We start from the raw sequence: 27,490 nt of genomic DNA, 5'->3' as shown, positions 1-27,490 counted from the left end.
GAACAGGCCTTTATGATCATTAAAGCCACAGCTCTGTACTGCAACACTGTAGAATAAATGATTCTTGTGCTTTCAATGTGAAACTTTGTTTTTACGTTTGCATTAAAAATGAATAACAAAGTTGAGTTACAATAGACTTACATTTTCAGCAGACAGTGCTGAGAAAAGAATTCATTTTTGTTAGATCCACACAGGCTTGCAAAGTGAAACGGGAACCTTAACTAACATTGATCACAGTTTTGAGCTTGTGTAAAGAAGAAAGCAAACAGTTGTTTTTATATCAGAGAACATAGCATCAGATTTGCTACAAGTATTACTGAAGTAAATGGGAAATAGCGGGAGGTAGATCTGGACTGTTTCGGCTGAGCAGAACACTGACCCCATGGACAGAAGCCCTCTTCACTTGCCAGCAGGCTGCATCCACTCTACAGAGGCCTGAGTACATTCTTCTGTCCTCCCACAGTACACATTCCCTCTGGAGCATCAGTGCAGTCTAATTACAAATACAAGAAACCCGTTATAGGCATTAGAGGTCAAATAAACTGTGCTATTGATTTTGGAGCCCATTAGAAGTTCATATATTGTGCTGCAGTCATAGCACTGAGTAATACTTAAACTGCTCATGTTGAATTCGTAGAAGCTCATTGTTCTACATAACACTTGAGATCGAAACATTTCCATTAGACATGCTCTTGCCATAGCTTTTAATTAAGCACGACTGGGCTTTTGTGAACATTTTTCTTTTTTATGGTGGTCTATATGATTCTTTTCTCCTCTATAATTATTTCAATGCAGTCTGGTTTAATTGAAAGAAAAAGCACTTCATCTCTTTTTAGAAATTGCTTTAATTATGTGCTCTGGCTTACATATTGCAGAATCAGTAAGATACATTAATTAAGATAACTTTTTTCATCCAAAAATTGTGGAAGGACATATCCATTAGAAAGCCAATGCACTTGTTAAAAATAGCTGGTCAGACTTCAGGCTATATAACCATTAGTGTAGATGGGACAGGTTACAGATTTTTTGGGCCAATTCGAGAAAAAAAAAAACTATCCTTTTTGGACTCATTTTTGCCTACAGAGGTGAAGAAATCTATTGGGCTTATGCAAATCTGAGGCAAAGACATCTGAGCACGATGGGCCTTTACCTGAGCAAGCTCATTATCAAATGTGAGCTTGAATTCTCTTCTCTTTACTAACTACTCTTCCCTCAAAAACCTTCTTTCTGGCCAACTCAGTCTAAGAGCAGAAGTATTAACGAGCTAAGATGTTTCCATGCTCTCTGATGCATCTACTTCATGATAATATATGGCTTCAAGAATCTGAAATAAACAGTGTCTCAAGTACAGAGGAGGGTGGAAGTGCTCTACATCAAAGTTAGCCATTGTTTTAATAGAGCAGAGAACGTGACTGGCTACACTGAAGCTCTGGGAGTGATACAAAGCACCAAGGTTGACTTGTTCTGTGTACTTGTTATTAAACTTGCATGTAAAAAGTTTAATAACCAGTAAACAAAACAAGTAAACTGCACTAATTGCCAATATAATATAATGCAAAGTCTAGGGGTGCTACTCTAGCCAAGGTTCCTGGCTGTGTAATCTAACATCTGTTCCAAAGGGTGTAGATGATTGTGTGTGTGTCAGTTTATGGGATGCCCAAAAAGACATTGCTCATTTGTGCCGGGTGACCTTTCTTCCCATCATCTTGGTGCCATTTAAGGCTTAGACCAGCTTCGGTGTCAAATGGTATGAAGATGCCGTTGTAGTGGAGCTGAAACAATAGTGAAGATGTTGATATTTATATAAAACAGCAACAGTCCAAAGTAGAGAGAACAGCAGGACTCGTGCTTCAGTTTCGTGAGGTCAGGTCTAGGACAAAAGCTGTGCGCTTTCATGTGCGTCAATATTGTCCATAACCATGTAGCTAATCCTAACAAATATCTGTGTGTTTAAATATTAACTAGCTAGATTATCACCAAGGTAGCATTGGTTTTACCATTGTTAAGGTTTGTATTCTTTACACTATGCCGTTCAAATGTTGGGGGTAGGTAATGAAACAAATTCTTTTTTGCTCCCCAGTGCTGCATATATCTGATCAATCAACTGTTTATTTGAATATATTTTAAAATGTATTTATTTCTGTGATGGCAAAGCTGAATTTTAAGCAGCCATTACTCCAGTCTTCAGTGTCACATAGTCCTTCAGAAATCATTCTATATCATTCAATACGCTGATTTTGTGCTCAAGAAACATTTCTTATTATTAGCAATGTTAACACATAGTTGTGCTGCTTAATATTTTTGTGAAAGCCCTGATACTTTTTGGATTATTTTATATTGGAATAGAAAGTTTAAAAGATCAGCATTTATTTGAAATCTAAATCTTTTGTAACATTAAAAGCATCTTTACTGTGAATTTTAATCAATTTAATGCTTGCTGTTTAACTCTTGCTGAACTAAAGTATTAATTTCTTAACATACTAAAATTTGAATGCTATTGTTACTCACATCGATAAAAAACATGAGAGTTGCAGAACCAGTTAAGACGGAAGGTCAACAAGACTTTTCAGGGAAGTGATTGTTAGAGAGCGGTTTAGGAATTTTCAGTTACCAACAGAGACTGGGGACAAATCCAGCTCATAAAGCTACAGAGGAACCATTTACATCATCCTTCCAAAGTCAATAATGTCAGGAATCTGCTGGGATCATAAGTCAGTGTAATTGCAACTCAGACTAAATATAAGACATCATAGCTGATTTATCATTTTAACACCACCCAGCTCATTAATGTATAATTAGGAGAGGGATAGTTGTCAGATTATAATTTTTTCAGCAGAAGGTAAACACTGACATTAATGATGCTGCCTCCAGCAGCTCTTCTCTTGTCCTCTGCTCTGTTACAGTTAAGATGAAATCTTTAGCCCTGTGTACATTTTGTTCTATATAAAGACCAAAACAGAGGATCAAAGACAAAACATTTCCAAGCCCTAAGATGTTGCAGTTCCTGAAATCAAAGATGTTTCTGAGTTGCCTTAACTGAAATCACAGAATTGCTAAGGGCTATGTGGACTTTTGCTGGGATAGCAGCACACACCAGTTTTGTTTTAATTAGGAGAGCTTTGAGTCAAATCAAATTAAATGCTCCGCTCTAGTTCTTTCTTAACACAAAGCCCTCTCTCGTTAGAGCTTAGCAGGTGTAGCAGGTCGTCAGTCTGTGAATAAGATGTGTGATTTTTGTTCCCCTTCCTTCCCCCTCTATTTTAATATTATTTTTATGTGTGTACATGTTCAGTCCCATGCTGTTCTCATAAAAGCAAACTCATTGGGTTTTATTGCAGGATTTTTGTGACACTTGGAAAGTAAAACCCCAAATGAAATTTGAGACTGTCAGAGCAAGGCTGTGATTGTAGTGTTAAAGTGTTTTTGTTTCTCTGTACATTCTCAGAAGCTGAAGGGCTTTCTCAATGGCTGTAAAGCTCCAGCTTCAAGATAATAACAGATACTTTACACACATACCAGACCCATTCATGCAAAATTGCAACAAGAGTCTATGAATATTCATTTTTCTGATAAATGATGAAGAGGATTTTATGTAAAATGCTTCAACAAGTTTAGTATGCCCACGGCTATAAAGGAAATGAAATCGGCTGCATCTATATAATAGCAAGCGCATGGTATAAAGCGCTTGCAGCTGCTGCTTCATTAAATTATGGCCTCAATAGCACGTCTACATTTAATGAAAAAAAGAGCACAACCTCTTTATTGTCTCATCTTGTGGTAGCCAACATCAGAAATCTAATGGCACCCTGGGAAAACAGCTGTACTCTCCACATTACTGAAGAAAATGGGAAATGCCGGATGGTTGTGTGTAGTGTAAGGAACGTTTACACAGAACCGGTTTTTTTTTTCTTTTTTTTTTTTCACACAACTGTGCTACTTGTTTTTCAAAGTAAACATGCTCAGGTTTTGTGTATTTTGCACAATATTTTGTGTTCAAAACATTTAAAGGTAACTATATTGATATAACTATATTGCTATTCTTTCAATTGGTCAATCAGAATTGAAAGCTGTAATTGCCCTAATGAAGACATACCTCCGCGTCTGTGTTAAAACCTGTTTACACCAACAAAAATGTTCTTTTCTCTCTCCCTTTCCCTTTCCCTTCACTATCCATTATATGTTCCACAAGTGTGATTAATGCTGTTAATCTTCAAGACTGTAAAACAAGAACACTTGTTTTGGGCATGTTCACTAGGATAGCAATCTAGTAAGCAACCAACATGTTGTCAGTGTTGTTCAAATCAATGACCCATGAACTGTCACCAGACACTGAAGCCAGTGTTACTGCAGGAGGACTGTCCCTATAACATATGTACTGGAAGTAAAAGTATTTAGTGGTTTTGGGTAAAGTGCTAGAGAAGATGTTTTTTTGGAAGATGTCGTTAGACTACTGTTAATATATCTCATTTCTGGTATTTATCTGTATTTATTTATTAAATTTTTTTCTAATGTTCAGGTGCTGTGATATTAATAGACACTTAAACTGACATCAGGTCTGTGATTTAGTGCCATTTAAAAGAATATCATTGTAGCAGTGTTTCTACGCTGTCATCTAAAGGGCTCTTTGTATATATGTGTGTGTGTGTGTGTGTGTGTGTGGAAGCTGGATGTTTGTGCTTTTATGAATGTTGTGTACTCCGTATTTGTCGACCTTCAGTTATTCTGAATGTTTTTTTGTTTTTTTTCCCAGGGATGTGTTAATCTACTGCTTCTTTCAATCTGTTTCTTATCCTGGTCTCTCATTCTTGCTCATTTAGTCTCTCAGTGACAAAAGGCACTCTCTCAGACACATTTCCCTAGCTCCTCTGCAAAAATCATGCCCAGAAAATCTCTGTCACTTCTTGTTTCACTACTGCTATTTTCTGTCAGTTATTTTCCGCTTGATGACTTTGTACTGTAGTTTCAGATAGAAGGACTTTGCAAATGACAGAGAGTGTAATTGGAGTGAGTAATTCTGGACTAAACCAGTCTGAAGCCATTGGCTGGGTAGCTGGAATGGATCCAGTATAAATTTGCCTGTAAAAGTCTGATTTATTTCAGTTGTCCAGATGCTCTCTGTCCACAGCAGCTGGAGTCCTGGGCGCTTCGTTTATCATTCTGTGTCAGCCACAAACCCAATCTATACCCTAAAGAACATCTTTGCACCCATGCTTCCACAAAAATAAATGATTAAAATACACTTTAGTTTCTACGGCACTGGTCTGGGCTTCCCTTGGTGTGCCACCGGAATAGCCGTCACTTTAGCCCAGCAAATCCATTGCTTAGATCCAGTAGAGAGCACTGTCTGCTGAAGCCGTGAGCCACTTAACCATCTTCAGAAGTGTGGGCCGACTCTCACTGTTACACAACCTGCCCTTCTGACCCTCTCCTGCCAAAAGACAAGCGTTTTCATTTCATTTTGCCTTAATCATAGTGAGGGCCAGGTTCAATTTTGTGTGTGGGTGTGTTTCACGTTCTTTATCAATCTAAAATGTTAATGCATTTTTGCTATTGATGAAAGCATTTATATTGATGCTGGGAAGGGCAAATTTATTTATTTGCGTTTTATAAGTGTCTTTATGAGACTATTTCCTATGCTGTTCTTTCTGCTGTATGTAACAAACAAAATGGCAGAAAAAAATAAAAGAATTTTTCAAAATAGCAGATAAAACAAAAATCAGTGAAAAACATTTTGGAGAATATTTGAAAAATAATTTGTACACAGTAGACAGAAGAGTGATAAAGGCAGGGGTGCGCATGCGTGACCAAAATAAAAAATGTGTTGAGTAAATAAATTCAGACCGCTCAATTCTTTAAAGCATAAAGCTAAGCCATGCACTGCCGGTTTCAGAGCAAAATGCAAATGGAACCTTTTTTTCATTCCGCAACGTGTTTCACTTGGCAGCGCTAAAACTGGCAGGTCATATGTAACCCTGGACCACAAAACCACTCTTAACTGTCAATTTTTCTAAATTTATATTTATACATCTTCAGAAAGCTGAATAAATAAGCTTTCCATTAATTTATTAGGACCTGACAATATTTGGCCGAGATACAACTATTTGAAAATCTTGAATCTGAGGGTGCAAAAAATGTAAAATCATCTTTAAAGTTCTTAGCAATGAATATTACTAATCAACATTTTTATATATATATTTACGGTAGGAAATTTACAAAATATCGTAATGGAACATGATCTCAATATCCTAATGATTTTTGGCATAAAAAAATAGATAATTTTGAGCCATACTATGTTTTTTTTGGCTGTTGCTACAAATATACCCCAGCGACTTAAGCAACCCTCTACATTCAGAGTAAATCACTCGCATGTGCAACTAAATTTTACTCTGGGCAACTAAATTATGTCTATTGTCAGCCATTGGCTAATAAATTCTTAGATTTTACTCGCCAGTGTGTGTGTGGCGCACTACTCGACATCGCTTTTCTGATAGCGCTGTTTCTCACACATGCATAGAGAGCAAGTGAATCACTGCGCTACATATAAACTATATTCTTCGGTGTATTCTCCTGTCAAAATAATGGAGTTCATTTGGAATTGTTCAGCTTTTTAGAACAAGCAGAAGATATGCCAGTTTCTCCAGTAGTGGGCGGAGCTAACGTGCAAATGGCAATTTCATTGGCTGGCGCTGATCTATTAATGTCCCTGTTTTGATTTCAGCAGATCAGCTCGACCGAACACAGACAACGTGATTAATATTCATGAACCCAGCAGCTCATTAATCTGTAGTGCATTGTATATTGTTAGTATGGTAGTAGATTTTGTATTATCTTTTAATTATTTTTTTTATACAGAAACCCTGAAGGACTAACAATATCTTAAGAATCACAATCAGTTAAAATGACAAATATGCATTCTTACATGGTTACCAAGTTTTAGTTCTAATCATTAAAGTTATATCATTAAATTGTGCTTAATTATCATAATACCATTATATAATGCTTGATTGACTAAGAAGCTAAGATTTAAGAAACTGTGCCATTTTATAGAGATAAGCTGATTGTAATGTGTGTTTGTGTGTGTGAAATAATATATCATTCTGGTGAGTAAACTAAAAAATGTTCTAGCCAATGGCGATTATATTGCGAAGGTGTCCGTAGAGGGTTGTTAAGGTCTAGGGTCACATATAATTATTTGCCCACAACCCACCAAAATAAGAGCTAGCTAATTTTAGGTTTGAAAATTATGAAAAGTCATATATATATATATATATATATATATTAAAGAAAAAAGAATATTCAAATGTAAATATTAGCATTGTATTTTTAAATGTTCTATAAAATGTATTTTTATTTAATACTCACATTTTATATTGAAATATAATAGTATTATCACACTTTATTTATTAATTTATGTATTAATTTATATTTATATAAAAAAGTGGAACAATACTGTTATTGCTATTATTGATTATCTTATATTTTTATTTTTATTTAATGGCCATTATTGTGCAGTGTAAGCACCAAACCAAATCTCCAGGTGCTCTCATAGAACTAGAATGAAATGACTTATGTGCACCTCTGAATATAGGTAAGAGACAGGGGAGCATTTTCAAATATTCAGGTGATTATTATGATATATTTGATTGATTTCTATGTGATACACACTTGATCATGGAATGCAAATACCACATTCAGAACTGCAGGTGGTGAATTTTCATTATCACTAATTTGTTTGTTTGATCAAAAACCAGTTTCCCTCTTCCTCTCTCCCAGCTCCTGTTGGCCTGCAGTGAATGAGTGGGCATGAGTGACTGTGGGTGGATGGACGTGTGAGAGTGAAATGCAGGTCTTGCTGGGCAGCAGCCTCATCACTTTCACTAAATTACTGCCCTGTTTAATTAACACACTCCTGCTTAAATCTCCCCTCCTGTTCTCTCAGACTCTCTTGACCTTACTCGGTGAACACATGCACACAGATACACAAACGCACACTGGGTGATTAAAACAAATCCATCTTTCTAAATGTGCATAATGACTTTCAGTCACCTGCCAAAACTCACCTGCTCTTGTTTAGCTTGTGCCCTCACACTTTTTCCAGTGCCATCCACACACACACTCGCTCTCCAGCGAAATGACAAATACTTCAATCACACGCACACATTCAAAATCACAAATAGCCCTAATTACACCTCCCACACACTCGCACCTGATGCTTTATTCAGAGACCTCTGTGCAATGACACACGTTATGCATGAGGCCAGAGCAGCACGTTATTGTTCCGTTAATGGTTTGAATAAGTCGCTTCATCTAAAGTTGTTTTAAATCAGCTGTCTCAGCTTAATCACATTTGTGTTGTAATATCCCTGTTGTCTATACAGTTTTTGTTTCCTGAATATTACTACCATTCTGTGTGTTGAGAGATGGCTTCATCAGGATGCAAATTGCCATGGAAACAGTAAAGGATTATGCATTTTGTATTACAGAAAATGAAAACAGGAATCAAAATTTATTTTGGAGTTGACATGTGGTTTCCTTAGCAGAAACATTATAATTTTCTCTCTGCATCCTGCTTTGCAGAAAGGTAGTACTAGATGTGATTTATATATATATATATATATATATATATATGTGTGTGTGTGTGTGTGTGTGTGTGTGTGTGTGTGTGTGTGTGTGTGTGTGTGTGTGTGTGTGTGTGTGTGTGCGTGCGCGCGCGTGCGTGCGTGCGTGCGTGTGTGTGTGTGTGAGGTTTATGTGCTGAAATGAGAAGGGTGCATACAGACCTCTCTCTCTCTCTCTCTCTCTCTCCTGCCACTCTGCTCTCTTATTCATTAGTGTGGGCTGAACAGATGTGGCATTCTGTTAGTCACTTTTATTGCGGCTCAACTTATGGCAATTCTGCAGCTTCTGCTAATTTAGCAAAAAGATTGTTACACAGAGTACTGCTTGTGTGCAAACAGAGATTTGGATGCAAAATATAAATCTGGCAGTTGCAAAGGCTGACAATGCAATCGGTTTTTGGCCAATTTTACGAGCATGCTAGTTTAATGTCCTTGCTCTAAAAAGTGGAGTTTAAAGTTTAAATACAGCAGGTTTGCTTTGCAATATTTGACATTTAAAGCTCCTTTAACTATAACTCCGTTTTTCACTACTCCAAAACAAAATGTAGGTGTTGGTTTGGACTAGATATGTGATATTTTTGCAGTCATAATAGTATTGGTATGTAAATGTTACATTTTAATATCAGTCCAGTGTGTGAAAGTGGCCATTATATTTGATCTAATACATTATGTTCAAATTATCATGTGACTGATTGCACATTACTTCTAGTTGGCTCACCTATTCTTAAACACAAATAGATGAACTGTTTATTCACAGTATGTGGATTTTTCTGTTTTCTAAATCTACCATTTAGCTTTTATAGAAAGATCAGAAAGATTGTTTTATTTTTTTAGCTGTATGTATTTTTGAATATTTTCAAAGCCATTTTAAGCTGTATATGATGTTTGGTGTTATTTGAAGCATGTAATGTAATCAGTCTGGCAAAATGTAGATTAATACGGTATCTAATATTGGCCAATATACATTTCCTTTCAAAATCCAAATAATCATTGGTTATCATTATCAGGCACAGTTTCCATATCGGTGCAACACTAATTTAGACTTTTGTGTCTGATTTCTTTTTTAGCATCGGTGAATGTGTTGGTGCCCAACTGTAAGATCTACAATGATGCGAGCTGTGACATCTCAGCAGATGGGCAGCTGCTGGCTGTGTTCATTCCCAGCAGTCAAAGGGGTTTTCCTGATGAGGGCATCCTGGCTGTGTACTCCCTGGCCCCACACAACCTGGGAGAGATGCTCTACTCCAAGAGATTTGGTGAGTGACCCTGAGACATGAACCGCTCGACCTCATGAGGGTTGTTAGTTTGTAAAAACAAGACACTCCTCCCAGTGCTGACAAGAGTTTGACACTTATTGAGCCATCAGAGCTGAAATTATTTTAAACTTGGGCTTAATTTAATCGAATGCAAAGGGACACGGCTGTTTGCATTGTGCTCTCACTTTCCCTCTAATTGGCTGAACAGACAGCAGTGATTGAGCTATTTTAGAGGCAACTTTAATTAGATAGTCCCCATTTAAAAGCCAAATGAAGGCAGGGCTGGGGCCAGGCTGCTAATGGAAACCAATGATGAGGAAGTATGAGTCCTGTTTGTTTTAGATTAAAGTGATTTGAAACGCTGTTCTCTCTCTCTCTCTCTCTATGTGGGTTGGTCATCACCATTGGCTGTACAGGCCTCAAGGAACTATCATTCATCCTATCCAGTAACAGTGGATTAATGAGAGCAATCAACCAGGGTCCTCAATACTAAATCGTTCATTTCCATTTGCTGATCACATCACTAGCACTCTTTGGCTCATGCACATGCCAAGTGAGGCTGATTTCTAAAGTTAAATGGCTATGAAATTCAATTAGGTTTTAGGATGAAAAATTATATTAGCTATAATTACAGTCTGAGTAGGTCTAGGTGTGAACTTTTCTAATTTCACGCTTGACAGATTGGTCTGAATGCTCTGGTTATAACATTTACAGTAATTAATAATGTACAAAATTAACATTTTTGTATTAATAGGGGTCAAAATACATTTCCTGGATTTTCTAAATTTTAGTTCAGTTTTTTTCACAATAGGCTTACTGCCATGATTTGACCGTTTATATGTAGTAACTGCTTAACTAGCTCATTCAGTGCGTTGCTTTATTATATTATCACGCTCGTCCTGTGTCCTAGTCTTGTTGAAATTATAGTTTCAAACAATTGTGGTGGTTTTCTAATGGTTTGACTTAGCCTATAGTTTTTTTTAGTCAATGTTTCCATGCGTATTTGTCCCAGGTCCAAACGCCATCTCTGTCAGTTTGTCTCCGATGGGTCGTTACGTGATGGTGGGTCTGGCGTCTCGCCGCATCCTGCTGCATCAGGTCACCGATCACATGGTGGCACAGGTCTTCAGACTGCAGCAGCCCCACGGAGGAGAGACGTCCATGAGGGTATGTCACCGCTGACCTCACATCTTCTTTAGAGACTGTCACCATGATAAATATAAAATACATGATGACCATGTCTTATGTCAAAAGAAAGCACTATTTGTTTCTAAAAATCTAAACCAACATACCTCCTTAAAATTTAATGATGACTGTTAAGGTAAACTGGGAAACATGTATCAAATAATAATAATAATAATAATAATAATTCATTACATTTATATAGCGCTTTTCTAGGCACTCAAAGTGCTTTACATTGTGAGGGGGTATCTCCTCATCCAATTCAATTCAATTCAAGTTTATTTGTATAGCGCTTTTTACAATACAAATCGTTACAAAGCAACTTTACAGAAAATTATGTTTCTACAATATTTAGTAGTAGCTAGTAGTTTGTGCACGTTTGACAGGATTTTAGAAAAATAAAAATAATAATAATAATACAAGACGTAGTCAGCTAGATGATGAACTATCAATATTATTAATTAATAGTAATTATATGATGCAGTCACACATGTAGCAATAATTGTTAGTTCTGTTTGTTGATTCAAGGTTAGGATCATCTGGGGTCCTCTGAGGGTCAGCATCATCTCTTCTCAGGTGTTCTGGATCCAGACTGAAGCTTGTGTAAATCCTAGTTACCACGGGATGTAAATCCCGTGGCAAAACATAGAAACAAAATAGAGACATCATTAGCATAGCTGCTGATCCAACAAAGTAAAATTAGTTTAACCCAAGCTAAAGAATAAAAATGCAGATGCAACTACACTCACAATTTAAGAGATACATTATTCGAATGCTTGGCGAAAGAGATGCGTTTTTAATCTAGATTTAAACAGAGAGAGTGTGTCTGAACCCCGAACATTATCAGGAAGGCTATTCCAGAGTTTGGGAGCCAAATGTGAAAAAGCTCTACCTCCTTTAGTGGACTTTGCTATCCTAGGAACTACCAAAAGTCCAGCGTTTTGTGACCTTAGGGTGCGTGATGGGTTGTAGCGTGGTAGAAGGCTAGTTAGGTACGCAGGAGCTAAACCATTTAGGGCCTTATAGGTAAGTAATGATAATTTGTAACAGATACGAAACTTAATAGGTAGCCAGTGCAGAGACTGTAAAATTGGGGTAATATGATCATATTTTCTTGACCTGGTAAGGACTCTAGCTGCTGCATTTTGGACGACCTGTAGCTTGTTTATTGACGAAGCAGGACAACCACCTAGAAGTGCATTACAATAGTCCAGTCTAGAGGTCATGAATGCATGAACTAGCTTTTCTGCATCAGAAACAGATAACATGTTTCGTAGCTTGGCAATGTTTCTAAGATGGAAGAATGCAGTTTTTGTAACATTGGAAATATGATTTTCAAAAGACAAATTGCTGTCTAATATAACACCCAGATTTCTGACTGTAGAGGAAGTAACAGTACATCCGTCTAGTTGCAGATTGTAATCTACAAGATTCTGTGTGGTGTTTTTTGGTCCAATAATTAATATCTCTGTCTTATCCGAATTTAATTGGAGAAAATTATTTGTCATCCAATCTTTTACATTTTTAACACACTCTGTTAGCTTAGATAATTGGGAAGTTTCATCTGGTCTCGTTGAAATATATAGCTGAGTATCATCAGCATAACAGTGGAAGCTTATTCCGTATTTTCTAATAATATTACCAAGGGGCAACATGTATATTGAAAATAGAAGGGGACCTAGGACGGATCCTTGTGGCACTCCATATTTTACTGATGATAAATGAGATGACACCCCATTTAAGTAAACAAAATGGTAGCGATCGGACAGGTAGGATCTAAACCATCTTAGAGCCTGCCCTTGAATACCTGTATAGTTTTGTAATCGATCTATGAGTATGTCATGATCTATGGTGTCGAACGCAGCACTAAGATCAAGTAAGACTAGAAATGAGATGCAGCCTTGATCTGACGCAAGAAGCAGGTCATTTGTAATTTTAACAAGTGCAGTTTCTGTGCTATGGTGGGGCCTAAAACCTGACTGAAATTCTTCATACAGATCATTTTTATGCAGGAAGGTGCTCAATTGAGCAGACACAACTTTTTCTAAAATTTTAGACATAAATGGAAGATTTGAAATAGGCCTATAATTTGCCAGTACACTAGGATCTAGTTTTGGTTTCTTAATAAGAGGCTTGATAACCGCCAGCTTGAATGGTTTTGGGACGTGACCTAAAGATAACGACGAGTTAATGATATTGAGAAGCGGTTCTTCGGCTACAGGTAACAGCTCTTTTAGTAATTTAGTGGGTACAGGATCTAATAAACATGTTGTTGGTTTAGATACAGTGATAAGTTTATTTAGCTCTTCCTGTCCTATATTTGTAAAGCACTGCAGTTTATCTTTGGGTGCGATGGATGAAACTGAAGTGTTAGACGCTGTAGAATCTACATTCGCTATTGTATTTCTAATGTTATCTATTTTATCAGTGAAGAAATTCATAAAGTCATTACTATTTAACGTTGGTGGAATATTTGAATCAGGTGGCGTCTGGTAATTTGTTAATTTAGCCACTGTGCTAAATAAAAACCTTGGATTGTTTTGGTTATTTTCAATGAGTTTGTGGATATGCTCTGCCCTAGCAGTTTTTAGAGCCTGTCTATAGCTGGACATACTGTTTTTCCATGCAATTTTAAAAACTTCCAAGTTAGTTTTTCTCCATTTGCGTTCAAGACTACGAGTTACTTTCTTTCTGTTATACCATGGCACAGTACGTTTTTCTCTAACCTTTTTCAATTTGATGGGGGCAACAGCTTCTAATGTATTAGAGAAAATAGTGCCCATGTTGTCAGTAATTTCGTCTAATTCATGTGTATTTTTGGGTACAAATAGCAGTTGAGATAGATCAGGCAGGTTATTTGCGAATCTGTCTTTGGTGGCTGGAACAATAGTTCTGCCCAGACGGTAACGCTGAGACATATAGTTAATATCAGTTATACGCAGCATGCACGATACAAGGAAATGGTCTGTAATATCATCACATTGGGGTACAATATCTATAGCAGTAAGATCGATTCCATGCGATATAATTAGATCTAGTGTATGATTAAAACGATGAGTGGGCCCGGTGACATTTTGCTTGACTCCAAAGGAGTTTATTAGGTCAGTAAACGCAAGTCCTAATGTATCATTTGCATTATCAACGTGAATATTAAAATCTCCCATGATTAGTGCCTTATCAACTGTAACTAGAAGGTCTGAGAGGAAATCTGCAAATTCTTTTAGGAATTCTGTATACGGCCCTGGTGGTCTATACACAGTAGCCAGAGCAAGAGATACATTAGATTTCTTTTGCATGTCTGACAGTGTAACATTTAGCAGAAGTATTTCAAAAGAGTTAAACCTGTATCCTGTTTTCTGGGTAACATTGAGAATATCACTATATATTGTTGCAACACCTCCTCCACGACCAGTCTGACGGGGCTCATGCTTATAACAGTAGTTTGGTGGAGTAGACTCATTTAGACCAAAATAATCATTTGGTTTTAGCCAGGTTTCAGTCAAGCAGAGTACATCAAAACTATTTTCTGTGATCATTTCATTTACAATAACTGCTTTGGGTGTGAGTGATCTAATATTTATGAGCCCAAACTTTAAAAATTGTTTTTGTTCATTTACTTTACATTTTTCTGGTTTAATTACGATAAGATTTTTTCTAGATCCTACATTATATTTTGACCTCACTATTCGGGGAACAGACACAGTCTTAATAGTTTTTACAGCACAAGTACTTTTATCATTTAAGCGGGTAGAACAAAACTCATCATAATAGTTATTAGAGAATTGTCTTACTAGTCACATGGAGCGAAGTGTCCTGGAGATGTTGTCAGAGAGCAGCTCCGCTCCGATTCTGCTGGGGTGTAATCCATCAGCGCGAAACAGCCTAGGACGCTCCCAGAAAAGATTCCAGTTATTAACAAATAGCAGTTTCTGTTCTTTACACCATGACAACAACCATTCATTTAAAGCAAAAAGTCTACTGAACCTTTCGTGTCCTCGTCGATACGTGGGCAGTGGTCCTGACACGACGATCGTCGCCGCGGGCGTCGTGCTGCGAACCGTCTCGATCAGGCTGCTGAAGTCCCTCTTCAGCGTCTCCGTCTGCCGCAGCGTGGTGTCGTTAACCCCGGCGTGAAGCACGACCGCTCTGGGGCTCTCGTCGACCTTCAGGATCGCGGGTATCTGCGCAGAAACATCGAGAACACGAGCACCAGGCAAACAATGAGTGTGCACTTTACCTTCGGCTAACATAGCACTTACGTGTCGGACGATGGAGTCTCCGATGATCACAGCATCGCGTCCTGTCTCGCGGAGGGGAGCGAAGCGGTTCCGGATGGAGATGTCGAAGGCAGGAGGGGGAGAAGTCGTCGCCCGGGACTCAGCTCGCGTCCTCCGCTGTGGATGCACCCAGGGTCCGTGGTGTCCCGGCGTCGCAGTGAAGGACATCTGGGAAGATCGCATCCTGGGTGCACCGGGCCTGTGCAGAGAAACACACGGAGTAGACGTGGTCATCCACCACCAGTGTGCAGCATCCACCTGGATGATGCGACGGCAGCCATATTGCGCCAGAACGCCCACCACACACCAGCTTACTGGTGGAGAGGAGACAGAGTGATGAAGCCAATCAGCAGATATGGGGATTGTTAGGAGGCCATGATGGTCAGAGGCCAATGGGCGAATTTAGCCAGGATGCCGAGGTCACACCTCTACTCTTTTCGAAAGACATCCTGGGATTTTTACTGACCACAGAGAGTCAGGACCTCGGTTTAACGTCTCATCCGAAGGACGGTGCTTGTTGACAGTATAGTGTCCCCATCACTACACTGGGGCGCTAGGACCCACACAGACCACAGGGGTGAGCACCCCCTGCTGGCCTCACTAGCACCTCTTCCAGCAGCAACCTAGTTTTCTCAGGAGGTCTCCCATCCAGGTACTGACCAGGCTCAGCCCTGCTCAGCTTCAGTGGGAAACCGGTCTTGGGCTCCAGGGTGATATGGCTGCCGGCAAATCTAAAGGCCCGTTCACACCAAGCACGATAACTATAAAGATAACGAAAAAGATATAGTTCTAAAAATCGTTCTCAATATTAAAGAATAGCGAGAATAAGAATATTAAAGAGTCCACACTACAACTATAACGATAAAGGCACAGAGAAACCATATCGTTGGAATCACTTTCAGAAAGATTTTTTTTCTGATGAACGATAAAAACATTGCCAACCAATCAGAATCAATCCTGCTGTAATGAGCTCGAGAATTTAAAGCAGCAGACGCGCGTCCGCTTAGAATACACAAACAATATCGTTCGCTGGTGTGGACGCTAATATCGTTATCTTTATAGTTATCTTTATAGTTATTGTTCTTGGTGTGAACGGGCCTTTACAATTAAAAAAACAAACAATTAGATGGCCTTCTTATATAGGATGTCAGTAATTGAGTGTAATAAATTGATCAAGGTCAACAAATAAAAATCAGCTGGTGCCAATAGCCTCGTGGGCAAAACACTGATATAAAGCACTGTCCGAGGTTTGAGTCCAGGCTCACTGACCTTTCCCGATTCTGTCTCCGTCTCTTTCCAACTTCACTTCCCGTCTCATTACGGTCTTGTCATAATAAAGGCAAAAACGGCAAACATAAATCTTAAAAATAAACTCATAAAATAGACACTTTTAAATAATAGTCAACAAATAATAAAAAAAGGTTTCTAACAGCAGGACTTCCATTTAAATATTTATAACATAAAAGTACTGTATTTTTCCAAATGAAATCTCTAATATTCCATTTAAATGTTTTCCACATCATTCTCAAAGTGAAGACTCCAAACGGGCCACAAAACCCATTTACTTCACTTTGTTTTTCTCTATTTTAGTAAATTCAGTCATTCCTTTCATCATGTTTGATTATTGTGATGTTTAGTTATTACTGGTGGTCTGCCCTATGTAGATCAGCTTGTGCTCTCTACAGCAGAGGGGGGAGCCTGGGGTTTAGAAAAGCCTTTGAGTAGGAACCTGACCTAGATACGCTCTCTGAGAAATAGAGAGGGAGAGAGAAGTGGGAAAACTGTGTGTTTGTGTGGAGCGAAGGGCATAAATGGAAATATCTACATGGTTGACTTTTGTTTTTGTAAGCTGTGTTCATGGCAGGATTCTGAACGTGGATTAATTTGAGAGCGATGGCGCAAGAGAGCTTCATTTTTATCCTTGCTCAGTCTATAAACATGCAACACCAAATCTCTCTTCACAGAGGTTAGAATGTCGATTGTTCATGTTTTCATGGGTCTTTGTGGTTATTTCATCAGTGCTCCCCACTCAAGTCTCTGTGTGTTTCTTGCTGAGCCTAATTTCTATTAAAAATATACAGCTTCCTTTTAATTAGACTGCTCACCAGTAGTAGTAGTAGTTCACCAGTGTAGTTCTTACAATAATGTCTTAATCAGAAACTGTGATGGTCTTAAAGGAGGTTAGTACCATTGTTACTGCTGCTGGAGCTGTATTTAAAATATAATCCATTCATGAATTAAGTCTCTCTTAATGGCACTCTCAAGCACTCTTTCTCAGCTCTAATGGGTATTGTACATCACTACTAGAGGACAATGCTGCACTGTTATGTCCTGTATGAGATAATGATGAGTCTTTGAGCTTTACAGGTCCGCCTCCCAACTGTCAGCCTTTCACATATCTCTGTGTGACATATTTTTAACTGCTTTCATTTGACTTTTCTCTGCATTTTATGTGAGACTGAGATAAAAGTTTCTTGAACAAATAATGAACCGCTTAATCATCATTGTAGGAACTGCAAAAACTACCAGTAGCCGTAACCTTATTTTTTTATAAGGTTACTCATATTAAATTAAAATGTATTAACATTAATTTATATTTAGTGATTCCTCGGCATACCACTAGAGGAAGCCTGAAACTTTGAGAACCATTACGTTAAACAATCTTAATTCATTTAAATTGTTTCGACATTTGCAATTATATATTTCAGAAAACCCGAACAGAGTATTTTATCTCTGAGACCATTATAAGATTAAAAAAATATATATAACACACCTAATGCAGGGATTCAGATCAGGAAAATGTGGAAAAATCTCAACAACAAAAAAAAACAGACATTAACACAACTTACCAGCAGCACAACAACATCAGATGAGCATCTAACTTGAGCATCTGAAGAGAGGAGTAAGGAGCGAACACTAAGTGAACTATGTTCACAGAGAACTTCACACAGCCAGGGCAGGGGCAGAGGGGGTAGTACATGCTGGTCTGCAAAAAGTTGTTTAAGCAAGATGTTAGAGTGGAGCAGAGAGTGCCAGTAGCACTGTTTGTGTCCAGTGCTGAAAACTGAGAGGGTGAAGGAAGTGAGGATGAAACCATAGAGGATAGGCAAGAGGGAGAGAGTGAGTGTACAATAGGTTATGCCGAAAGGTGACCTGCAGAGGAGTGTGTGCTATGTCAGGAGTTGGTGTGAGGATAGAAGTGATGAGGAAGTGGTCTAAGGCAGTGGTTCTCAACCACATTCCTGGAGGATCCCCATCACTGCACATTTTACATGTCTGCTTATTCAAACACACCTGATTCAGGTCACCTGCTCATTAGAAGAGATTCACAGACTTGAAATAGGTGTGTCAGACAAAAGAGACATGCAAAATGTGCAGTGATGGGGGGTCCTTCAGTTACACACAATGGACTAACAGCAGTGTTATCAGTGGAGCAATAGCATGTGTAGATGAGATCCAGTTGGTTATTTGATTTGTGAGTAGCTGTAGTAGACACTTGCTTGAGATCAAATTTGGTGAGAAGAGTGTGGAAGTCAGCAGGCTGGGTTTTTTCTACGTGGATGTTGAAGTCACTGAGCAGTACCAGAGGAGTACCGTCCTCAGGAAAGTTTGATAGCAGCACATCCAACTCCTCCAAGAAGTTTCTCAATTGACCTCGGGGACGATAAACAACTACAAATTGGATTTTAACAGTGTGGGTAATAGTAATTGCATGTGATTCAAATGAACTGTTGCCTGTAATAGATGGTAGAAGATCAAATTTCCATTCATTTGAGATAAGTAGACCGGTACCTCCACTCCTCCCAATTGTGCTAAGAGTGTGGTAAAAAGTGAAATTAGTGGATAGGGCTGCAGGAGTGGCAGTGTCCTCGGGTTTGATCCAAGTCTCAGTTAGGGCCATGAGGTTGAGAACGGAATCAGTAGCAATAGAACAAATTAATTCTGCTTTGTTTACAGCAGACCAAAATGGAATAGAGAGTGAAGTAGTAGAGGACATAGTGATAGGGTGTAGATTATTAGGATTGGCCTGCCTCCAACGTACAGTGTGTCTTTCCGAGTGTTAGTAGTAATAGTAGAGATTTGAAAGCACATGGCGAATACAATTGCCTAAACAAGTATATGAGAACCAGCTGTAAAAAAGTAAAGAAAGGGTAGAAAGCAATACTCAAGTGCCTTGTCTGTGTCCTTGCTCGGTGGAGTTGCACAGGTAGAGTCAATGGTCTTTACACTCGTAGGTCTTCACACGAGGAGGCTTCACATAAGGACTAACCAATTTTATACTCACCTAAATACTCGTTATTGAAGTCAGCTGGCGATGCCTTGCTACTTAGCAAACCAAAACTGGAAACTCATGCGATATGCACAAGAACAAATGCGACTAGAGCACGGTAATCACAGTAATCAAAACAATGTTTCCTTGCAGTGACAACCATGCCAAAAAACTTACAGACTGCTGTCCTCTTCTGTTTCTCGACTGCTTCTTCTTCTATTCATTAGGATAGATCTGTCTGTTTATTTATTTGAAGTGATATTTTCTTGTATGGTAGATAATGGGTACATTTAATAATTCAGCACCGTTAATGTGTCTGCTTATTAGCAGGATTTATTATACAGCGGAGAGTGGAAAGATAATGAACAAAGGTTAGCCCAAGGCCCTATCTCCAGCTTTGCTGTGAAGAACTTTTTCTACATATTCATTTTTAATGTAATAGTCATTTTCATTCTCAAGCTGTTTTAATGTACTTGTCATGCCACTTACCTGCAAGTATTGTCTAATAATGCTGATGCACTGTAGATTCACATTAGGATGCTTTAGATGGGCAACTGGGAAAACATTTCTGTTTTATTAGCAATATGATATTTAGGAACTAAAAGAGTTTTACAGTCAATTTCAAAATAATTTTATTCCGCAAAAGATATATTAAATTAATCAAAAGTGACAGTAGACATTTGTAATGTTACAAAAGATTTGTTTCAAAGGAATAATGTTCTTTTGAATTTTATATTCATCATAGAATCCTGAACAAAATGTATCATAGTTTTCACAAAAAAAAATAAAAAAATACTATTTTCAGTTTTTCTAATAATAAATGTATCTTGAGCAGAAATCAGCATATTGGCATGATTTCTGAAGGATCATGTGACACTGAAGACTGGAGTTATCAACAGCTGATAATTCTGCTTTGCCACCACAGTAATAAGTTATATATAAGTTATGTATGGGTTATTTTAAATAGAAATACTATTTTACAGTAACTGTATTTTGAATTAAATGAAGGCAGATTAGATTTGAGTAAAATTTGTGTTAATGTATAACTGATTTGAAAGTTGTTAAAAATGAACTATATTTCCTTTGCTGTATACTGTACATCAACACTACTCATATACCACACTCAGAAGAGCTTTATATGTTTAAGATAAATAAATCATCACTGCTGAGCCCCACAACGTGCCTTCATTCTACTGGGTCCAGATTCACAAACACACAGCGTTCAGGTGGTGTCTCACAGACATGTGCAGCCCTCTCTTACACACTCTCTTCTCTTAAAGAGACTGTTTGAACTGCCAGCCTTTGTGGCTTTATCCTTGTCCTAAATTTCCTGTGTCTAGAGTAAAGAGAGAGAAAGTTTGTCTGTTGATCACTCATCTGCGGATGAATGAGACCGCTTTCTCTCTCCCTGGCATACATGAGCTTGTCCTATTTTTGTCCTTTTTTTCTAGAGCCAGTGGGGTGTAAGTGGTATGCCAAGGCTGACAGACAGGGATGGGGGAATGGCTTGGAAAGAAAGCGAAAAAATACTTTGGAGAAAGAGATTGGACTTTTCACAGTTTAGCCTCTTCTCAGTTATAGCAGTGATGTCATATCTGACAGAGACTGCAGTCTACAGCGGAGAGGATGATGGGAGGTGCTGGTGACTGATAGAATGAAGGAAACTACTGAGAGGACTGTGGGCCAGTTTAAACGGGTGTGTTCTTGTTTATTTTTCAGAGGGTGTTTGATGTGGTGTATCCAATGGCCCCAGACCAGAGGAGACACATCAGTATAAATTCTGCACGTTGGCTGCCAGAACCGGGGCTTGGGCTTGCTTATGGAACCAACAAAGGAGATCTGGTCATCTGCAGACCTGTGTGAGTCTCCTATCCATACCTCCATAGCTCCCTTGTGGGTCATAAATCACCTTTTCTTTCCTTTTTTTGTTGCATTAAAGAACAAAAGTGCTGTTGTGAGTTTTTTTTACTTATTTTTTTAAAGAAAGGTTTAAGAAACCCAGCTGGGCTCCTCAAAATAATTGCTTGCTAAACATAATGAGCCCTCTATTCATCTGGTTGTGGGTCAACATTAAATGAGAAATGATCTATAATGTTAACCATGTTAAAACAAGTTGCAATATAAAGTGCAGTGCATATAAAAGCATTTCGAATGTTGAACTCAGTCTGTCTTTCCTCTGCTTCGCCCATCTGTTTGTTTTTTGATTTTGTTTCTCTGTTTTATGTTTATGTAAATGAATGTCATACATCTCAAAAACCTTTTTGGTTTTGTCAGTTATTCAGCAGTTTTAAAAGAAGTTTTCCTGCAAGTGATTGGTGTTTGTTAGCGAAACAGACACTAATTAATTCACTTCAAGGATCATTTCCCTCCACTGTATTTGGTTGTATAATTTGCACCTTGCCTGTGGATGTTCCTTTTCTGCAAGTTTCTCATAATTATCATCAAGGTTACCGTGGATACAAAAAGCCCACATTGCAGCAAAAACATTGTCTCTACATTGTAAACATGCTCTCACTTCATTAATGCAAACAGTTTGCTAATTAGTGAAAACCGAAAATGCATCATACACAAGCTCACAGCCTTATTTGTAGTTTATGTACTCGTGTGTGGTGTCCGGTTCCCAGTGAATATAATGTTAATAATGAAATGAAATATTGTTGAAATGAAAATAATGTTGTGTGCCTTGGACACACAAAAAAGCGAATGTTCTTGGCATCAGTCGTAACAGCAATTTATCTATCTTAGTGTAATTAGCTCTTATCAAAACATGCAAGAGTCTGTCCTGATTATTGTTTATGAAAGTTATTTGTTCTAATCACAGTTGTTTCAGATGATAATTGTGAACTTTAAAATTCAGTCACATTTTGTCATTTAAATAATGGAAATTTAAGCACAAAAAGAAATGCCCTCAAATGTGAACTCTCAACTCACATTTTCTAAAGTGTAGGGAGAAGCACACCGGTCCGTTATTTAAATTAGATGTATGCAACTGGCAGACACTTTTATCTGAACCAATTTATATTGTATTCAATACAATATATTTATACATTCATCAATTCACGCATTCCCTGGGATTTGAAGCTTGTTGATAATAGCTGTGTGATAATGATAACTGAACTGTGTGAGGTACAGTACTGCAGTTAACAGGGATACACCATCCAAAAATTTGAATTCTCTCATCAATTACTCTCCCTTCTGCTTTCCAAGATGTCTATGATTTACTTTCTTCTGTGAAACACAATTTGAGATTTTAGGAAAAAGTGTATGGGTCCTTCAGTGAACATGATGGACCCCAGTTAATGAATCTAAATGTCTTCTGAAGAAAAATGATAGGTGGGTGTGAGAGAAATACTAATAAACATTTTAAACTGTAAACCACCTTTTCCTGTCAACTGTCAAACAGGGGTAATAAGTTCATGTTTGACGTAAAGGCCAGAATATTGTGATGCGAGTGTATTATGAAACTCGCACAAGAAGAGATGCAGAAGCCTCTTTATGTTCACTGGTACTAAAATATACAAATTGGTCCCAATTTATATTAGATGGCCTTAACTACTATGTACTTACATAAAAATGGATTCACCGGTGACACTCTAGCATGAAGAAATGTTTTATTTATTGAGGAAGATGACGACGAAGACGATCAGCGGCACAAAGCATACCTAATAGTGCGCGTGCAAGAGTGAAAGAGAGACAAGAGAGAGCCTGAATGACTGAGTGCGTCCTCCATCAGGTTAAGTCATATTCATAAAACAAATAGCTTGCGATGTCCTAAGAGTAATGCTGTGGTAATACCCTAATATCCTTTACATTTTTAAGGGTAGTGTACTCCCCCATGTCCTGCCTCAGCACTGATCAATTCATTGATTTCAAAAAAATGAAGCATCAACTTCAGTTTTTCCCTTTGCTGTTTATTCCAGCGTTCACCCCTCATGCCATTAGCTCCGCCCTTGCGCCATAGCTCGTGACCAGAAGAGAAGATGAGTGGTTTTGAGGGAAGGGAGGTTAACGTTTTTGATTAAAGATTACTAGGGCACATGAATTAAAAAAGAATAATAATAATGAAGTGCACAGATAAATTATTTATAATAAACACTACAGCAGTGCTTCCCAAACCTGTCCTGGAGGCCCCCCTGCACTGCACTTTTTGTATGTCTCACTTATCTAACAGACTTGATTCCACTCATTAGTTCATTAGTAGAGACTGCTACAAGAACTAAATTGGGTGTGTATGATTACTGTATGGAGACATGAAAACTGTGCAGGGCAGGGGGTCCTCCAGGACAGGTTCAGGAAGCACTGCACTACAGTATTCCATAAAAATGTTTTACTTTAGTTTGATTCAGTCAAACCAAACAAGACAGGTGTGAATACACCCCATGTTTTCTTGGTCTTTGTCTTGTTGTGGACATGGGATGCATGTGGACCTGGTCTGGACTCAAACACGACTCCTACAGTATGTTCTGGTCTCAGTCTTGACTTGGACTCGAATGATCTGCTGGTCTCTACAACACTGACTGCTTAATAGGATCCATTACATTCTTCTTGATATTGTGAAGTATTTTTACTATTTAAAATTAACTGCTTTCTATTTTTAATATATTTTAAATAGTAATGTATTCCTGTGATCAGAGCTAAATTTTCAGCATCATTACTCCAGTCTTCAGTGTCACATGATCCTGTTGAAATTTATACTTTTATTTTGCAAGGAGGCTTTAAATCGTGATGTGAAGTGAAGTGATGATAAAAGATTTATATTTCAGATATATTTTTTACTCTTTAAAGAAAACTGGAAAAAAAATTCTACTCATCAGTTTTCAACATAAAAATAATAATAAATGTTTTTGAGAGGAAAATCAGAATAATAGAATGATTTCTGAAGGATCATGTGACTGGAGAAAGTCAGCTTTGAAGTCATAGGAATAAATTACATTTTAAAGTATATTAAAAACAGTTATTTTAAATAGTAAACATATTTCGAAATTGTACTGTTTTTGCTGTAATTTGGATCAAATAAATGCGTTCTTGGTGAGCAGAAGAGACTTCTTTAAAAAACATAAAAAATCTGTTGTTCAAAAGCTATTGACTGCTAGTGTAGGTTTAGAATATTGTTTTCACCTTTCTCTGAAAGCCGCCAGGCACTCTGCTTCCTCTCTGTCCGTACCTATGAGGCTGTTACTCTACAGCTTGTGATGGACATTGGCGGGAGATAGATCGATCCGACTCAAACTGGTAATTAGCCTCCAATAGTTTCAGATATCAGCCTACTCTCATGCTGGGGAAAACCCACTCATTATGATGTGTTGAAAAAAGATCAATTTTAAAAGTGCACAAATATTGATTACATTCGAGAATACCATGTGCAAGCCTTCATAGCTTGTCTCCTATCCATTAAAAAGCACCTCTAGCTTGAAGCAGTGGTTGTTCTATGTTATACATTTTTTTTTCATAAGTTAAAAATTACCTTATCTATATAATATGCAAGTATTTATCACCTCTCATAACTTTCTCCAAACTTTTGACCTATGCTCTTCAAACAGTAGTCAGAGAGATGTTTTGCTTAACCCTTAGTTACAGTTCCTTAGAGAAAAGAGAAAGAGACAAACAGACGGAGAGAATAGTAGAAGGGAAAAGGGGGCAAGAAAGAGAGCTGGACAGGCCCACTGGGAGGTAACATCTTCAGGAACTCTTGGTTGGAGACAGGTGCACGGGATGGTTGGATGAAGTGGATGTCAGCCTCGGCAACTATGGGACTGTCAGTGCTATGATAATGAGCTGCAAAGATGCATTGTGGGTGTCCGTGGGGACTATAGCGAGTTTCTTTGAGCTAGGCAAATGAGCAGTCAACTCGCTACAGCTCTAACACAGTCGAGAAAGAGAGAGGCTTCTCTTTCTGTCTGCTGTTGTTTAAGCTCAGCTCTTTGTTCTTATGCTGTGTTTGCTGAAGGATTTTCTCTGTATTTAAACCAGACAAAATAAAACAAGGGTTTCCCAAAGTCAAAGGGGATTTTTTTTTTACCTAATGCAATGTTTGTCTGATTTTTAATTATATATTTTAATCAGGAAAACACATTTACCCTTTTTTTAAATTCCTTCTTTCTTCTATGTTTTTATTTATCTCTGTGTGATTCATTATTTCCAGTGAATGTCACCTTAGAATTAAAAACAGTTTAAAACTTTTAGCTTCTGTAGAATTTAAATGAAGGTCAACCTTTTTTCTTCTTGCACGGTATATGTGTCGATGAGCCTTACTTGGATTACAGGCACTTATTACTTTCTCTGTCTTTGTCTGCCTATGTACGTGGCCATGGAAATATACCATCCAGTGATGTAAACTCAGATAGCAATGGCACTTCTGAACACTCTGAGAGAATATACACCATCAACAATGGTGGAGGGACTGGTGGAACCAGTAGCAGCAGGGCTGGAGACAGAGCAGGGTGAGTATGGACATACTGAAATTAAGAGCACCAGAACGTATAGTTGTTTGTTGTTTTTAATACATTTAAATTCAGCATTTTTTTTTTTGTTTCTTTAATTCTAAATGATTTCACTACTTTTTTTTTTTTTTAATTCTAAATGATTTCACTTATTTATTAAATTATATATATATATATATATATATATAGTACAGACCAAAAGTTTGGAAACATTACTTTTTTAAATGTTTTTGAAAGAAGTTTCTTCTGCTCATCAAGCCTGCATTTATTTGATCAAAAATACAGAAAAAACAGTAATATTGTGAAATATTATTACAACTTAAAATAATAGTTTTCTATTTGAATATACTTTTTAAAAAAATATATATTCCTGTGATGTAAAGCTGAATTTTCAGCATCATTACTCCAGCCTTCAGTGTCACATGTAACATCCAGTCTATCACATGATCCTTTAGAAATCATTCTAATATTCTGATTTATTATGAGTGTTGGAAACAGTTCTGCTGTCTAATATATTTGATGAATAAAAGGTTAAAAAGAACTGCATTTATTCAACATAAAAATAAAATTCTAATAATAAATTCTAATAATATATTTTCTTTACTATCACTTTTTATCAATTTAACACATCCTTGCTGAATAAAAGTATTGATTTTATTTAAAAAGAAGAAAGAAAAAAAAATTACTGACCCCAAATTACTGACCAGTAGTGTATATTGTTGTTACAAAATATTTATATTTTAAAAACATAGCTTCTTTTTTTTCTTTTTTTTTTTCTTTTTATTCATCAAAGTATCCTAAAAATGTATCAAATGTTCTCAAAAAATATTAAGCAGCAGAACTGTTTCCAACTTTGATAATGAATCATCATATTAGAATGATTTCTAAAGGATCATGTGATAATGATCCTAAAAATTCAGCTTTGCATCACAGAAATAAATGATAATTTAAAGTTTAATAAATTTAAAAACAATTATTTTAAATTGTAATAATATATCACAATATTACTTTTTCTTCTGTATTTTTGATCAAATAAATGCAGGCTTGATGAGCAGAAGAAACTTCTTTCAAAAACATTAAAATTATTAATGTTTCCAAACTTTTGGTCTGTACTGTATATATATATATATATATATATATATATATATATATATATAATTAAAAAGAAAATCTTTTTTTTTCTTTGGCTTGGCATACTGAGCATATTTCTAAGTGCTAATAAAGACGCGCTGTTTCGTTAATAACTTTTAATATATTCTGTTGCGATTTGGTATATATTGTGCGACTGAGAATTCACCTCCCATTGAATTATCACCGACCTGTCCTCCAAGGTCCAGGCAACAGCAGTGTGTCACTTAGTGGATGGCCATGATAGCAGAGCACAGCTGTCAGGCACGGCTGCTGCTAATTAAGCCTCATCCCAGCAGCCATGAATCCAGCTTGTTTT

At 37.4% G+C, this 27,490-nt stretch overlaps 1 protein-coding gene across 1 annotated transcript in view; it reads left to right on the top strand.

The window, feature by feature from the left end:
* The window catches only part of ambra1a (autophagy/beclin-1 regulator 1a), a 73,428-nt gene that overhangs the window by 28,273 nt on the left and 17,665 nt on the right, over positions 1–27,490 (top strand). The window contains exons 13-16 of the mRNA XM_059532919.1: positions 9,686–9,874; positions 10,887–11,041; positions 21,323–21,462; positions 25,930–26,043. Coding sequence (XP_059388902.1) covers positions 9,686–9,874; positions 10,887–11,041; positions 21,323–21,462; positions 25,930–26,043 — 598 coding nt within the window. The remainder of the gene's footprint in view (positions 1–9,685; positions 9,875–10,886; positions 11,042–21,322; positions 21,463–25,929; positions 26,044–27,490) is intronic.

Source organism: Carassius carassius, chromosome 3 (assembly GCF_963082965.1).
Source record: "Carassius carassius chromosome 3, fCarCar2.1, whole genome shotgun sequence".
NCBI classification, from domain to species: Eukaryota; Metazoa; Chordata; class Actinopteri; order Cypriniformes; family Cyprinidae; genus Carassius; species Carassius carassius.
Note: the sequence above shows the minus strand (reverse complement) of the source record. Positions and strands in the feature narration are given on the sequence as shown.